Source organism: Lactuca saligna, chromosome 2 (genome assembly GCF_052625555.1).
Source record: "Lactuca saligna cultivar CGN05327 chromosome 2, ASM5262555v1, whole genome shotgun sequence".
Taxonomy (NCBI): Eukaryota; Viridiplantae; Streptophyta; class Magnoliopsida; order Asterales; family Asteraceae; genus Lactuca; species Lactuca saligna.
In genome coordinates, this window is record NC_136418.1 from 144,507,685 (window position 1) to 144,524,920 (window position 17,236).

The following is a 17,236-nucleotide window of genomic DNA, read 5'->3' on the forward strand; positions in this document are numbered from 1 at the left end:
TTTACGATCAGTTCAAATTTCAGTTCTGTTATTTTCTACTCTTTATATTTTGGTCCAAATTTATGATTCTCTATTTTTTTTCCCCTATAAATTATATTAAACCAATTAAACTTTTCTTTTTATCGTCGCCTAGGTTTTTCATACACTAATTACCAATTAATATATGAATAACATATATACAATGTCTTCACTTGTATAATAATTTGGCTCATGCCCAATTATCAAATAAAGAAAATATACTCGTTACATCAAGTCAAAAATCAAGAACACCACCACCTTAATGACACATGAGGATTGCATAGTAAAACCCAAATCCTGAAATAAAAAGTCCAAGATTTTTGTATAAAAGTTTCTTGGTATACAAACTTTATTTAAAACACCATCAAGATACAGTTGTTACATACGTACGTAAGTGAAATACTTAAATAGGAATGGCTCTATTAACCTTTGGATAAACGACGGTGGCGGGGTGAGCCATGATGCGGCGGCCTTTCATGTGGCGGAACAAATATACAACCGCCCCCACCGGCCACTCCACAATGGCTGCCGCCGCAAATGCTATGAACCCAACCGTCGGACCAACCACCTTGCACCGGCAAGGGTTACTCTTTGTCCCACACTGCACGCATAACGGAAATCCAACAACCATCTTTAGTCTTTACTTGTATCTGCTTGTACTCTGACGTACTACTACCTGACTAGTCGATCAAAACAGAACGGCTGACTGTTGAATGTTGATTGTTTGCAGAAGATGATGATTAATTTGGTGGGGCTTTCAGTTATTTATAGGGATATTTGTGTAATTGTATATTGGATTAAGGCGGCATTTGTGCTGCTACGTGTTGCGATGTGAAAGAAGTGAGAGGTACACGTGGTGCATGGCGGGATATGAACGACACGTGTCGGAAGGTTACTGATGGTGTTACGCGTTTTATGGACGGATAATGTTTTATAACGAAGTAAGGCAGTAGGCGATTTCGTTATGCGCGTCTTGGTTTATTTTACTTAGTTTGTTTTGGTTATTGGTGTTTTAACTATAGTTTTTGAATTACACGACTTTTTGATACATGTTAGAAAACTGAAAATAAACGTTGTTTAAGTATTTGCTATATGTTTGAAAACTTAATAATAAATAATTATTATGAGAATTAATATTTAATACCATTCATATACAACAAATTATTCGTTTTCTTTATATACTACGCCTTTAAATCATTTCTTTTTTCTTTTTTTTTTTTGAATTTTAAGCTATTAATTTGTTAATGACCTCTTAATTTTGCCATTTTATTTTATTCAACTTTATAGGTTGTTAAGCTAGCATATTGAATTTAGTGAAATTGAGTAATTTAATAATATAATGTGATTTAGAAAAAAATAACCAAAAAGTTATTCTTGAAAAAAATATTGAGAAAAAAATGACAAAATGTATATATTTCGGACTGATATTTCGGGATTTCTAGACCAATCAGTGGCGGACCTTAGTAGGTCATTTGGGGTCCCGATCACTGCTTAATTTTCGGCACGCAATGTATTTTTTTTTATTAGGTGCACCCACTTAAAGGACGAGGGACACCCATACTAAAAGAGTCTGTGTCCGCCATTGAAACCAATATTCCGAATTTCAGACTAAAATTTCTAGAACAAGTCCAAAATTCGACAAATGGTTCTGAATTTTGATTAAAAAAAATTCACTAAAAACTAACAAAAAATTAAACAAATATATTAAATATGAAATAGATGACAATATGATTTAAAATCAAATATTTATTAAAAAACGATACCAAACATTTCAAAATGGACATTGGGATAAAATAAAAATAGAGGGATTTCTTCAAAAAAAAAAAATACAAAAAAACTTCATAATAAATATGGAATTTGGGAGAAATTAACTGTTTTTCAAAATAATAATAATAATAATAATAATTAAAAAAAAAAAAAAAAAAAAAAAAAAAAAAAAAAAAAACCCTCATTGTAATGGTTAACTTACTCAATTCCCGCCTTAAAATGTTGATGTTTATATGGCATCCAAAAAAAAACTCATTGTAATGGTTAACTTACTTAATTCCCACCTTAAAATGTTGATGTTTATATGGCATCCACATAATTTATTATTCTTTTAATTTTCTAACATTAATAAGTGTTAAAGCAGAGGTGGAAGGTGATAGACTATTACTCTTAGCTTGTAGTTAGGAATGGCAATGGGGCGGGTTCGGGGCGGGACATGGATTCCCAAACCCGCCCCGATAACTTTCGGGTATCTTATCTGAGCGCTCCATTGGGTTTCGGGTTTCGGGTATCTTATCGGGTTTATAACAACTGATAACGAAATCTTTATTTTCTTTTAGGGTACCCCAATGTCTTATAAAATATACATGTTCTAGCAATTCTTTTAAATTAAAAACATGATGCATCACTTTAATAAAATAAACTGAACGTTATATAAAAAATTATTTGATTTAAGTTTTGTTTAATACGTCAAAACACATAAAAATGATCATTAACACCAGATTGTTAATAACTAAAAAAAATTTCCACGATAAGTATTTTATATTTGAACGTGTACAATTAACAGCAAAATTTTTTGAACATATTATATATATATATATATATATATATATATATATATATATATATATATATATATATATATAATCGGGGCGGGGCGGTTCGGGGCGAGGATAACCCACTCCCTGCCCCGAACCCGATAACGACCCGTTACCCGACCCGAAATGATCGGGTTCGGGTTTTTTTGCCATCCCTACTTGTAGTTACACTTTGAAGTCTAATACTCTTAGGGGTTCACCGGTAAACTCTAACTTTTCCGATCGCAGTGGAAAAAAAATTTAAATTTTTTTAAAATTTTATTTTTTTTACTATCGTGCAACCCATAACTTTCCCGTGCACCCCCTACTGTGTAATCTTGCATCCACCCTTGTACTCTTACCTGGTAATTACACTTCGAAATCTAGGTCCCCGAAATCTCTAACATGACCACTACTTTGTGTTCGACGCCCTATTATCATTAGTTCATTACCATCGTGTTTCCTGTAGCTCTTTGTCTTTTCCTCTCCGCTACCATTTTCTTTAATTATGGTGATCTCTTCATCAGCCTTTTCATCCAACACCAACTACCGTCTCTCGCCAACCCTTGATGCCTCCCATCGTATCCGAGGTCTTGAGGTATGCTTGTCACATAAATAATTTAGGGCTTACGTAGCAATGTGGTGGTGATTTAAACATCATCCCTATTTACACATTAACCACCGTATCTCGCTGAATTTTAGTATAGACAACATATCACCACATCCAATAATATTATTTCTTTCTCCATCTCTCTATACCTTTTAAAATTTAAAAAACATATATTTTTATTAATTAATAATAATAAAAAAAAAAGATATTCCAATGTAAAGTGGTGAGTATTTTATAGTGGTTTGATTAAAATGTGACGATTATGTGGTGTTGAGATAGGGATCCCAACAAGATCAAACGGGAGCGGAAATAGTTGCCTCCGCTCCTGCCCTGAAATCAGTTGTTGCCCTTGCCCCCGGTCTCGTCCCTGGTTCCCCCATTTACATATCCCCTGGTCCCGCTCCCGATTACCTCTATCGCCCCCGGTCCCGCCCCAGTTCCCCCGGTTTATAGGCTTAAAATTCGATTTTTTTGCTAAAAAATATGTTTTATTTTAGGCTAAAAGACTATTTTTAATAACTTTAAAAGCTTAAAACATAATGTTTTAGAAACTAAAAAATTAAAAATCCAATATTACGTATCCAACATTACAAATAGACAATTCCAACAATCTTATAACTATAAAATACGACAAATCCAACATTACAAATATAAAATACTTACATTTCCAAAAATATATGATCAATTCACTACATCTTCGATATCCATTAGTTGGAAACGAGAAAGTGAAACATAAACTAAAACTAAAGTTAGAAAATCTATTTTGTATATGTATTTTATATTAAATATATATTTTTTACATAAATGTATAACTGGGGCCCCCGCAGGAGTACGGGACGAAAATACCGACTCCTGACCCCAGTCCCGAAAATAAACGAGATTTAATTCTGCTCCCGCCACTGCTCTCGCTCCCAGTTTTTTAAAAAATTTAGTTTCATATGGTATCGGGATCCCACAAGAATAGGGTCCCACGGGGATTTTCGTTTAGGTGAAAGCACTTTTAGTATGATGGTTAGACCTCGTGGTCTAACTCTCTAACATAATCAAATAAAAAGTTGTGCGGATGCAAATCTTCAAATGCAAAATCATAAAATCAAATCAAACATCTACACCGAAAAAGATTGCTATATTGTTATCGTTTAAAAACTCATGTTTTGTTTATCGGATAAAAAAAGATAAAATACTAATTAGCACAACATACATTGACCACTTTACTGATTTAGCCACCAAACATTATTATTGTTTTGTGATTGTTATAACAATATTTCAAGTGGTAAAATCGATTAAAAATAAAAAATAAAAACAAAAAAAACAATAGTTCAGTGACGAATCTATAAAGAAAAATGTTATGTTTTCTTGTATTTTACTTTGATTAAAACTGAAATGCAAAAAAACTAAAAGAATTTTCATTATTTTATGGAAAACATTTCATGATTTTAGTATAAGTTCAATTCCATTGAAATTGAAATGGAAATGCAAACGCACAAGGTGTGGTTTTGAAAAATGTAAATACAAAATAAAACTACGTACTTTCAACCATTTTAATATTTCGCCAGGTGATTTTTTTTCCTGTGATTGTTAAACAAAATTTTGTGGCTTAAGTCCATAATAAAAAGTAGTTAAGAATCGATTTCTTTAAACAATAAAAAATAATATAATAATTCACCACTATGAAAAAACATTAAAATGGCTAAATCCATAGAAAAATGAAAATATAAGTGTTATTTTGTATTTTATCCCGCAATAAAAATTCATTTAATTTGATCTTCATCACAAGTTTCCTAATGGTGGCAAGTGGTTTAATGGCTTTTTAGGACACTTGACTCAGAATTACGTGTACAAGTCTCTTATACATGATTATATGCGATTTTTCAGATCAATTTTTATAAATATAAGAGGGGCGGGTGTGGGCAACGCCCGTATGGCGTTATCCGATGTGGCAACGCCATAACGGGGGAACACCGTCCACCCCCCTCCCGTTATCGAATGTTATGTTACGTCGCATGATTGTGGTAACATCTCGTAACGCGTAAAATTGGACCGTTTGCAAATTCAAACCGTTTAAAAACGGTAACTTTAAATAATAATAAATAAAAAAATACTAATTACATTTTCATTTTATATATATACCTCATTCTTTTTACTACACATATTTCTCTATATCTATCGTTATTTCTATATCACTCAAAACATAAACACAAAAATCAACTAACTATGAATTTTGATTCGGCCCATCCGTACATTGATGATAACGACGAAGACGATTTGTTCGTGAGTATGATGTACCAGTATTACACAGACAGCCTACTACAGCCAGATTCAGCTCTACTACTCACGCGACGTGCGGCGTTAAATAGAGATCGTGAGGAAGGGCATCGACGACTACTTAACGATTACTTTGCGGAAAATTGTGTCTACCAGCCAAGCGATTTCAAAAGAAGATTTTGTTTGCGAAAAAATTTCTTTGAAAGGATAGCCAACGCTATGGAAGCAAGGTATCGTTTGATTCAACTTTTATAATTTACAATATATCACTTTTAGATAAAATAAATACAAATTTACATGTTTAATATTTAATTAGGTATCGTTTGTTTACTATTATATATTTAGGTATCGTTTGTTTCAACTTTTATAATTTATGAAATATCACTTTTAGATAAAAATAAATATAATTTTTACGTGTTTAATATTTATTTAGGTATGAATTTTTCCAAATGAGATATGATGCCAGAGGCAAACGAGACTTCACAGGGTTGCAAAAATATGTTGCTGCAGTTAAACTTATGGCAATGGAACAGTCGCCCGATTCTGTTGACGATTATATGAGAATGTCTGAGAGGACCGCACAAGAAAGTTTGTATTTATTGGCAAGAAGTTTTGTCGAAACCTTCGGTGACCAATACTTGCGCAAACCTTCGTTGCATGATATGCAATAATTATATGCAGCGCATGAAGAAAGACATGGTTTTCCGGGTTCGCTTGAGAGCATTGACTGCACACACTAGAAATGGAGAAATTGCCCCGTGGCGTGGAAAGGTCAATATTCGAGCGGTCATCATGGAGCGCCTTTGTTGGTATTAAAGGTTGTTGCTTCACAATATTTGTGGAATTGGCATGCTTTTTTCGGGATTGCGGGTACTAACAACGACAACAACGTTCTCGGTCAATCACCGATATTTGACGATCTTTTGTCAGGAAAAGTCTCAGATGCTCCTTTCACAGTGAATGGAAATGAATATAATAAGTTCGAGTATTACCTTACAGACAGAATATATCCACAATATTCTACGTTTGTGAAGGCGTTTCGACACCTAATAGATCCAAGGGACAAATATTTCAAGAGACGACAAGAAGGAGCACGTAAGGACGTTGAACGTGCTTTTGGGGTTTTGAAATCAAAATGACACATTGTTGAATATGTGGCGAGACCTTATGAGTTAGATACTCTACGATACATCATGTATGCATGTATCATAATGCATAACATGGTTGTTGAACATAAAGGACACAATATTGCAACGTATTCTCCTACGGAACCAAGACATGTGCAATTTCAACCAGTGACATCAGAATATTTACATAGAGTGGTTGATATTCAAGATCAGCGAAAACACAAGCAACTCCGTGAAGACTTGGCGGATTACATCTATGTTGGTCACGAAGATGAAGATGAATAGTTTTAGGACAAAAAATGTAGGTTTTATCATCTTTTTTTTTAGGTTTTTAAATGCTTTTGTGTTTTGTTGTAATTTTTTTAATGTTGTTTTTAATTTAAGATTTATTAAAAATTTATTTTTTACTTTTCAAATATAAATAAATAAATAAAACAAATTCAAAATATAGAAAAAAAAACATCAAAAAAAAAAAATTGGTGTTATCACATGTTATTAGATGTTGCTCATTTCCATCTTGGGTGTTATAACATCATGCATGATAACATGTTGCTCACACCTAATAATTTAAGGTTATATGTACGTCAACATGAATTTATAATAAAAATTATATAAACACAAACCTTAAAAGGGGAGGCCTAGTGTTTCAGATTACTTTTTGAACTTTAATATATTTTTGGACAAAAGTGTACTGATTTGTGATGATTTTAAGGTTTGTATTTGACGTCAAACTTTAAAAAGATATCACATTAATTATATAGAAAGTCGTCGTCTTAACGCATACCTTACAAACGACGTAGCTCGTCACAACTCGTAAAAACTTGAAGTCTGATATTACCGTCAAGTCACGTCCAAAGTTTACAAAAAACTAATAAGTCAATATATATATATATATATATATATATATATATATATATATATATATATATATATATATATATATGGCTTAAAATCTCATTTTTTAAGTTAGAGGTGTTTGAGTGTGTTTTTTAAAATGGTTTGTGAACTTATTAGTTTTTTTTTTTTTTTAATCGATAGGTTAAAAAAATATTTGGTAAATACTAATTTTTAGTTAAAAAAATGAGTTTTTTATAAAGAATTTTTGATTTTTTTGAAAAACCAAAAAGGAGTTTAATAGTAATCATATAATAATAAAGAAAAAAAAACTAAAAGAAATTTCAAAAATCTAGTTTTATACGAAATCTCTTTATCAAAAATACAATGAAAAAGTTATTTTAAAAAAATACTTTCAAATATACAAAGTTACAAACATTTATTTTAACAAAATGACTTTAGTCACTTTACCAACACCCCTAAATCATTTTAAAAGGATCTTTCTATCCCGATTTTATCTTGATTCGCGGTCTTGTAAAACGTAAAAACGTAAAGTAAAATAAATCCTGATCTTTATCTACTGATATCGTGATGCCGAGCTGAATAATTTTCATCTTCCCTCTTCAATTTTTCTCAAAAGTCATAGTGAAAGTCAACAATCAGTGATCCTAGGGTTCTTTGTTTGGTGGGAGGATTCATTTGTTCAAAATCATGGGAGATCCAATCGTGTCTTCTGTAGTTAATCAAGTAATGGAAAGATCTACGTCTCTAGCAGCCCAAGATTTCGCTGTTCTATGGGGCCTCAAGTCCGATCTCCGCTCTTTACGAACCATTTTTACACAGATCCAAGCGGTGCTCGCCGACGCTGAAGTCAAGCAGAGGAAGAACAGAGCTTTACAAGATTGGCTAAGGAAGCTCAGAGCTGCATCTTTCGAGGTCGAAAATGTATTGGAAGAGGTCTCTACCGAAGCTTTGCTGCGAAGGCTTCACGTAGAGAGGGGAATCAAGAACCGAGTAAGTACATTCTTCTCCGCTAGTAATCCGCTCCAGTTTCGTATTATGATGGTTCAGAAAGTGAAAGATATTAAAGAATTGCTGAACGCAATCGCATCCGAGAGAATCATGTTTGAATTGGAAGAAGGGATTAATATTTCAGAAGCTGTTGCTGATATAGAAACCAGGATAATCAGCTCGATAGATTCTGAGATTGTAGGAAGAGACGAGGAGAAAGAAATGATTATTGACAAGATATGCACCAATTTGAACAGTCTAGATCATGATCATGTACATGTCTATGCCATATGGGGTGTGGGGGGTTTGGGTAAAACCACACTTACTCAACTGATTTTCAACGATTCAAGAGTAGATAAGTTGTTTGATTTCAAACTCTGGTTGCATGTATCCAATGACTTCAGCATCGAAAGGCTAGCTAGAGAAATTTTGAAGTCTATAGAAGGTGATTCCTCCAATCTCTCACTGATGGAACTTGAACCATTGCTACAACGACTCCAAGAGAAATTACAGAGAAGAAGATTCCTCTTGGTTTTGGATGATGTCAAAAATGAGACCAATGAGGAATGGAATGGATTGATGCAAGCATTGAGGTGTGGATGTAAAGGCAGTGCTATTCTGGTAACAACTCAAAGCATGAAACTTGCTGATTCAATAGCTACCCTTCCCACATTAGTACATCCACTCGGTTGCTTATCAGAAAATGATTCATGGTTGTTATTCAAACATTATGCATTTGGTGTTGAAAGAGATCTAGAAAGTACAGAGTTTGAGACAATTGGCAAAGCAATTGTCAAGAAATGTGAGGGTTTGCCTTTAGCATTAAAGGTCATAGGAAGCTTAATGTGCTTCAAAAGTAGCATAAGTGATTGGTTGTGTATACTACAAAGTGAAGTTTGGGAATTGACAGATGAAGGAACTCATACTCATATCTTACCATCTTTGAAGCTAAGCTATGACAATTTGCCTCCACATATGAGACAATGCTTTGCTTTATGTTCAATATTCCCAAAACACCATGAAATGGACAAACAACTGTTGGTAGAGCTTTGGGTGGCTTATGGTTTTGTCCCATCAAGAGGAGATTCTGACTTATACGATTTAGGTGAAGAGATATTCAATGCTTTAGTTTGGAGGTCCTTCTTGCAAGATGTCAAAGAATGCATCTTTCAAGGTATTACAACGTGTAAAATGCATGATGAGATGCATAATCTTGCACAATCTGTGATGAAGTACGAATGTTCAAGCATAATGTCTGGTGAAATACTAAAATTCCCTGAAGAAGTTCTTCATTTATCTTCTAATGACATCATATATCTATCAAATGAAGTAATGGCAAAAGCAAAATCCTTACGTTCACTCATTACTTTTGAAGGCTTTTCAAGAATTCCTACCCCTGATTACATATTCGAACAGAGGTATCTCAGAGTTTTGCATTTAGGGTCAAGTTCAGATATGCTAACCGATTTACCAGAGTCAGTTGGAAACCTAAAGTTTCTTAGGTATCTTAATGTCTCACGCTCAAAGATTGCTGCTTTACCTAACTCCATTGTTCAACTCCAAAACCTACAAACCCTAAAACTGACCTTTTGTGAAAATCTCTCTGAGTTACCCGAAGGAATCAGGTACATGAGAAATCTTAGACATTTGAATATCCACGGGTGTTGCTCTCTTGATCATATGCCACATGGCATGGGACAGTTACGCCACCTAAGAAGACTCAGCACGTTTCTCGTGGGCCAGGGAGTCCAAGTAAGCGAGTTACAAGAGTTGAATCTTTTAGGAGGAGAGTTTAGCATAAAGGGTCTTACAAATGTGAAAGATTCATTTCAAGCTCAGAGTGCAAACTTGAAAAAGAAACAGAATATAAACTGTTTAAATCTATCTTGGAATTGGAAGAAGAGTAAAGGAGACAACTTTCCTGTTAACAATTCAGAAGGGATTTTGGAAGCACTTCAACCCCATTTGAATTTAAAGATGCTAACAATATCTGACTACCCAGGGTCACGTGTTCCATATTGGATGGGTAGTTTGGTAAATCTTGTTAGTATTTCATTTGAAGGTTGTAGAAGATGTGAAAGTCTGTCTTCTATTGGGAAACTTCCTTCTCTCAAGGTTCTTGAACTGAAAGAAATGGATGTTCTTAAATATCTTGATGATGAAGAAAGAAATAATGAAAACCTATTTCCTTGTTTGGATAAACTAATCATCAACGAATGCCCCTGTTTGATTGAACTGCCTTATATCCCAAAACTGGAATTGTTACAAATAATCAAAAGTAATGAGGAGATTTTTAGGTCTGTGAAAGAGTTCAATTGTTTGAAGAAATTTACAGTTGAGGGTTGTCATGGTTTTATTTCGTTTCCTTCAGATTGGTTTCAGGGAACACCAGATCTCAGATCACTGAGTATTTTGGATTGTTTAAGGTTAGAGAGTTTGGAAGATGGATTGCAGTGTTTAAAAGCTTTGGAGGAATTACAAATCATGGGTTGTCCAAATTTGAGGTGTTTACCAGATGGGTTGCAGAATCTTGAAAAACTCAAGTCTGTGGTTATTAGGGATTGTGAAATGGTGAAGGTAAGGTGTGAGAAAGATGTAGGTGAGGATTGGTCTAAAATTGTTCATCTTCCATATGTTAAGATTGATGATCAAGTGATGCTGTGAATTAGTAATGTAATCTTCTGGTGCTCTGAACTCAGGTACTTGTTTAATGCATATTTTGTGATGTTTTATTTCATTCTTGAGTTTTTCTAAGAGATTCTGTAAACATTTCAAATAGTGAAATATGTAGAGCACTGATTTCTGTAATTTATGCTTTTAGGAGAAATTAGGATCCGTTTTGGTGCATTTTTGGTGTCATGGCTGGACCCATGAAGTTGAAGGTGTCATATGTAAAAATTTGACAAGGATCATGAGCTTTCAAGAAATAGTATGAAGACAATGGAAGGATCTAGTGGTAATAGTTTTGTAGAAACTTGGTTGTAATAGAATATGATTTTGTAGTATAGTGTGGATTCATGTATAAATAGGTAGTTTCTTGTTACTTGTATGTATTCATCCCTTAACTTGTATAGTTCTCTTGCAAGCATTTTAAGAGCAATATAAATCGTTGTCTCATTTAGGTTGTTGCTAATTTGTTTTGCTTCTTAAGGATCGTGTCTTGCATTTTGTGCTTGAAACCATACATATGTTCAACTGCTCTATCCTTTTTTGGTTCATATTTGATTTCACATCCTAAAATTTTGTTATTTTTCTTTTCAAAATAAAAGCAACGAAATCAAAATGTATTCAACGATTCATCTTCTGTATCTTAATAGAACATATGATGGCTATTATTAAATATCATACAAAACTTTAACTTCACGGAATTATCATAGTCAGAAAAAAAAAAATACCATAATTGTAAAAATCTGAAACTATAAATACAGCTACAACATCCATTGTATGAAGTATAAACATTAAGTTAGTTCCTTGAAAAACTTCAATACTCCTACGTCTTTCAATCTACCTAAAACTAGCACTACTACCACCACCAAAACAAACACCGGTCCTTGTATAATGTATATCATCCCCCTCATAATCTAACACAATATACATCATTTTGCACCCTTTCTGTATCAATAAATACCCACCCACAAATCACAATTCTTTGACTTCAAACATCTTTTATAGTTTGTAATGCTTTAATCGTGTTTCGCTGCCACATGGCAGTTTCTGGATTAAACCTCAGTTCCCATGTAGGCCAATAATGCAAGTCCTGTTTCAATGTCAGCACCCGTGGCTTCCCATTCAAATACACTGTTTTCACACGTACAAATTCCCCATTTTCTATTTCCTGTATATACAACACACCATCAAATCAAAAACTAAAACTCTATATATTTCTTTTATACAAAAACATTAAATTGATATCCCTTCATAGTTCATACCTTTGTTACATTCACAAAGGCTTCCAAATCAGGAGTTGGTTTCCCATTAACTTCGACAATCCACTGAAGAGCATACAACCCATACCTATGCACAGGACTCCCATGAGACCACCTGAAAAGTAAATAGATTGTCATAATAACCATTTATAGGTGAAAGAATTTTATGTTGTAAGGGTAAAAGACGATTATACCCATACCTTGTCACATACACACCATGTCCTTCATCTGGCAAAAACCCGAGTGCACGCACAGCCGGATGCGGATCCTGTAAGAAACATCCACACCAATTAATCACACGCGTTGTCCCATTCCCATCTCTCACATCTGTCCCCACAAGAATTTCCATTTCACACCCCTGACGAAAAACAGTCAACAAAAGTCTTCCCCCTTCCACCTCATCATCTAATAAATCCAATTCTTGACACGCGTCTTCAATATCACGAAAACACGTAACTGCTTTTTTATTAACAGCCAACAACATATCACCTTGTGTTAACAGATTCTCGGCTTTAGATCCAGCTAAACAACCTTTGACCCGTAAAACCTGACGCCTGACGGGATCTTTTTTCACAAGTTCCTGAATCCAATCATCACTCAGCCCAAAGCTTCTAGCTTTAGAAAGCAAAGTAGGGTAAAGCTCCACCTCCAAAATTCTAACCAAAGGCATCGGTCTTTTGATCCCATTAATCAGAAGACAGGGTCCTTTTTGTCCTTTTCCACCGGTTGTTATAATCTTTTCGAGTATTTGGCTTATTGTATATATCGGAACACCTCTAACAAACTGATGATCTTCAGATGAGCTACCATATTTCACTTGGGTTGAAAAGCTACTCCATATGGCTTTCACTCTTCCTTGTTCATCAGTCAACACTCCCGAAAAACTGCTCCCAAAATCTAAACAACAAACACAAAAAGAAAACAATTAACAAACACATTAAAAATAATATGTTAGTGAGAAATGAGAATGTAGTATTGCAATATTATAATACCGGTGTCGAGTTCGATTACTTCCATATTTGTTGCTCTGTAGCGTGGAGAATCTGCTGAGCTGATATTTAAAGCAGCACATGGATTTGTTACAACTGATTTTCTAGATGTTGCTTGTAAGCTTCTACTTAATCCCACTAGGTATACAGATTCACCACGTCTTAATGCAGGTTCTGAAAATTCAAAAAAAAAGTAATTAAAATGTGAAATAAGTCAATAACTGAATAAGTAGAATGAGAAAATACCAGGAAGAAGTTGAGCAGCTTGGACTACAGAAGCTCCTGTGGGCCCTAATGCTGAAGGGTCATATGCCACGAGAGCATAGTTGTGAACAGGGTGGAGGAAGACAACTTCACCCGGGATTTCAACAGGAAAGGCTGCAAATGATAGCATGATGTCAGATGCTGATATGGCGACTGTGTTTTTGTCAACAGCAACTAATCCCATGTTTTCAGAATGATGTATGATGACACCGGTTCCGAAAAAATGCTGTGAGTGGACCCCGTCTAGCATACATGATGATGGTACATAAACCTGAAAACAGGAACCTCACAAGTCAAAATAATATTTACAACTACGAGGGATATTTCGGTAAATTTACCTCAAACATGACAAGGGTAGGCTCTATCACACGCTCAGAAACAGAAGCATTACCAAAATCAGCTGTTGTAATTATACCATCTTCCTGACTCTCAATTATCGGTTCTTCATTTAAATTATAATCAGACAACTCTTCACCTACCCTCCGTTTCTTTACTCCAGTGTCAGATCCATCTTCAGTTTTAACACCATTAACCAAAACTCCATTAACTTTTGTCCCACAAGATAAAAAATTGCATCCATGAGGAAGAGCTTGATTTCCAATCCATAAACCAGAATTATCATCACGAGTGTAAATCTGAGGGGATGCATACCACTCATGTCGATCAACAGTAACTAAAACAGACTTCCTCCTATGTCGATCTGTGTAGCTTATATATTCCAATGGAACCCTACCTCCTTTACAAAGCTTAGATACAACATTTATAAAGTCTTGAAGGTTTAAAATCTCTTCACCTGCAAACTTTTTAATAATGGCATGTTTCGGGACTCCAGCTCTAAAAAACATGTAACCAGGTTCCGAGACATAAACAAGACCACATTGGAACCGAAAGTTTCTAGCTTGTTGATATGAAAGAGGGTGTATCACAGCTCCACTGATTTCCAAGAAATAGTTTGGGGTTATCGAGTGTAAATCTTCAACTGTTAATTTCACAGTCAAAGGTTTCCCGCCTCTTTCGAGTTCTAAGTCAACGTTTTGGTCAACGCTGTTGTCGAGTAGAGTTTCCATTTTTAGAAACTGAGTAGTTACCTCGTTGTTCATGCGGATGAGTACGTCACCTGGCTCTAACTTTTTATGAGCTGGCCCACTAGGTACCTTACAGAATGCCACATCATCAGCCATGTGTAACAAACTAGTAATTCGTCAATGGAAGTGTGAGAGAAAATAAGAATTGAAAAACTTACTACAGAATCAACAACGAGCATTCCAGTTTCGGATAGAGGAGATGCAAGGCGAACTAACTGCTCTGTTTGACTTTGAAGACCAAGTCTACGGGTCTCATCGAATCCTTTGTGGATAAATGTTGTCTGAAGGGTGCCACGTGGTATTGTAACAGCTTCCCATTTATCTTGAAATGAATCTTTTCCCTTTTGTAAGAAATTTAGAGCCCTAACCACCTGTACATGTATAAAGTACATGTATCAATGCATAAGAATGTGAAAAAGACTGATAAATTGAAGTTGATATAAGGATAAAGGAATATATAGTATAGTTACTAACTTACTCGTTCTAAAGGTAAGAAGAATGCTGAAGCACTTGAAGATTTGCTTCCAGCATTTAAGGCAACAGCTCGTCCTTGCCAATCAACAACTGGGGACCCACTTGAACCACCTTTAGTACCTGAAGCTGCCTGTTGTAAAGAAAGAAATGAAAAAAGAATAAAAATTAACAGTTTTGTTACCATAATTGTAAAGTAATTGTAATGGTATGAAGAAGCTCACCTGCATGTAGAATGTATTGAAATCATTGTAGCCATCCCTGCAACATGGAGAAGACTCATCATTAATACTTGATAAATCATAATCTATAACACAAGAATAGATGATTATCAAGAAGTGAAGTGCATACTTTTTGTAATGTGGAGCATCCCTATCAAGACGAGCAATGGTACCAGCCAAAATAGAGACCTGTAAATTCAGACTAAAAGTAAATAACATCGAATATGAAACAGACATGGAAGCATATCAAATATTATCAATAATTGTAATCTCCACAAAGATGATTTGTGTATACCTTCTCTCCACTGTCATTACCAACAACTCTAACCTCCAATCCAACACAAGCAGCATCTGGAGCAAGGGGAATCTCCTCATAGCTCAGGAATTGTATTGCAGCAGGATCATAACGGAAAAATCCAAAATCATGAACCTAAATTGACATATCAGAGACCTTGTGGTAATGCTAATTGCTAAACCCCTCCAAGTTGAAAATATGTATGACTTATTAAAGCAACTCACCGGGTCCCTATATATTGGATAGACTGGAATCTCTTCACGATTTACAAACATAGCTTCAGCTACTACAGGACCTATACGTGAACATAATCAATCAGAAAAAGGTAACACATAGAAAGGAGTTACTTTTCCCTGTAGATGAACATTGAATAGATGACACTGAATTTACCATCCATTATCACTTTTAAGAGTCTATAACTCTATACTCGATTATCATGAATCTTAGAAACCTGTCTTTAATTGGGGAAAACAGATAAGCAGAGTAACTAACCTGGTTTAACCACATGACGATTGGTTAGTATAATTCCCCGAGTCTTATCGACTACAAACCCCGTAGCGTAGCTTGCACCTGCCGATTCGGTATCAAAAGCTCGACAAGCAGTAGTTCGGAGTACCACCACCGCCGGTACCACCTTTTGCAGCGCCTTCCTCCAATCCTCAGCGGTAGCGAGGTTTTCTTTGAACGGAGGATCAATTTCCATAGACAATTCATCCTTCATTCCCGAAGACTCCGATCCTAACCTTTCCAATGAGTCTCCCATCGCCTAAATCTCGCGAATTTCGATTCTTTTTTTTTCGGCAATAATTACTGAGTCGTGATTTAGGGCTAATGTGCTCTGTATATGGCGATGTTTTTCTGACGAGCTTATGAGTATACTATATATACATAAATGATGTATATATCTGTGAGTCAAAGTACGGCTGGTTCCGAAACTCCGGCGACAGATATGTGACTTTGTCAGCGAGAAAGATTGGAAGCTGACAAAAAGAGTCCTCACTTCACTCCATTCGACGTCTCAGTTCCAGTTCATGCTTTTCAACTTGTAAATTAAATTACGAAATAGTCCCTTGCACATGGCTATTCGGCCTCAAGAGCACCAGTAATAACCAAAATGAAGGTGGGGTAATTTTGGAATTTGACAGGGCTTCATAAATTGTCCCTTGCACATCATAAATTGAATAAAGTGCAGATTTTGTCAAGTTCTATACCAGACCATCCATGGTCATACATTTCACTAGGTTTGGCAAATATTTACTAAAAAAAACAACAAAGATATTACTAATCCAAATTGGACACAAACCTTTCCAATGGAACCACTATCATACCACTTCCTCATGATTATCAGACTAACACAATACCTCCAACCCTGATTATCTTGATGTTTCCAATGGAACAAAACCATTGATCGTAAACAACTACTAAATACTTGCACTTTAGAGAAGGTTCATATAATCATTCGAGTACAAAATTTCTCTCTGCAACGGTTAGACTCATATGAGAGCTACGTAACAGGGTCCAATCAACCACTCTGAGATTATTTAATCGAACTGCGA

General features: G+C 35.0%; 3 protein-coding genes across 3 annotated transcripts; 1 reads left to right on the forward strand and 2 right to left on the reverse strand.

Moving 5' to 3' along the window:
- Positions 1 to 316: 316 nt before the first annotated feature.
- Positions 317 to 759, reverse strand: LOC145029175 (cold-regulated protein). The gene has a single exon (XM_078977777.1). The coding sequence runs from the start codon at positions 647 to 649 to the stop codon at positions 422 to 424; it is 228 nt and encodes a 75-aa protein (XP_078833903.1). The 5' UTR covers positions 650 to 759; the 3' UTR covers positions 317 to 421.
- A 7,217-nt stretch (positions 760 to 7,976) lies between these two features.
- LOC145031930 (disease resistance protein RGA2-like) lies at positions 7,977 to 11,546 on the forward strand. Its single transcript, XM_078980584.1, has 2 exons — positions 7,977 to 11,128; positions 11,251 to 11,546. Exon 1 carries the CDS (start codon positions 8,130 to 8,132, stop codon positions 11,091 to 11,093), a length of 2,964 nt encoding a protein of 987 aa, XP_078836710.1. The 5' UTR covers positions 7,977 to 8,129; the 3' UTR covers positions 11,094 to 11,128; positions 11,251 to 11,546.
- Positions 11,547 to 11,809: 263 nt separating this feature from the next.
- Positions 11,810 to 16,704, reverse strand: LOC145031931 (protease Do-like 7). The gene is made up of 13 exons (XM_078980586.1): positions 16,173 to 16,704; positions 15,905 to 15,975; positions 15,681 to 15,815; positions 15,516 to 15,574; positions 15,389 to 15,425; positions 15,172 to 15,297; positions 14,852 to 15,064; positions 13,947 to 14,762; positions 13,591 to 13,879; positions 13,348 to 13,518; positions 12,556 to 13,252; positions 12,359 to 12,470; positions 11,810 to 12,264 (listed from the first exon to the last, which is right to left on the reverse strand). Exons 1-13 carry the CDS (start codon positions 16,441 to 16,443, stop codon positions 12,085 to 12,087), a joined length of 3,177 nt encoding a protein of 1,058 aa, XP_078836712.1. The 5' UTR covers positions 16,444 to 16,704; the 3' UTR covers positions 11,810 to 12,084.
- Positions 16,705 to 17,236: the final 532 nt, after the last annotated feature.

Coding starts and splice junctions, on each gene's coding strand:
- LOC145029175 (XM_078977777.1), bottom strand. CDS start 649: ATGGTTGTTGGATTTCCGTTATGCGTGCAGTGTGGGACAAAGAGTAAC.
- LOC145031930 (XM_078980584.1), top strand. CDS start 8,130: ATGGGAGATCCAATCGTGTCTTCTGTAGTTAATCAAGTAATGGAAAGA.
- LOC145031931 (XM_078980586.1), bottom strand. CDS start 16,443: ATGGGAGACTCATTGGAAAGGTTAGGATCGGAGTCTTCGGGAATGAAG. Junction 15,065..15,171: donor TCTTCTTACCTTTAGAACGA/GTAAGTTAGTAA, acceptor ATACATGTACAG/GTGGTTAGGGCTCTAAATTT. Junction 13,519..13,590: donor AGCTGCTCAACTTCTTCCTG/GTATTTTCTCAT, acceptor TTGAATTTTCAG/AACCTGCATTAAGACGTGGT.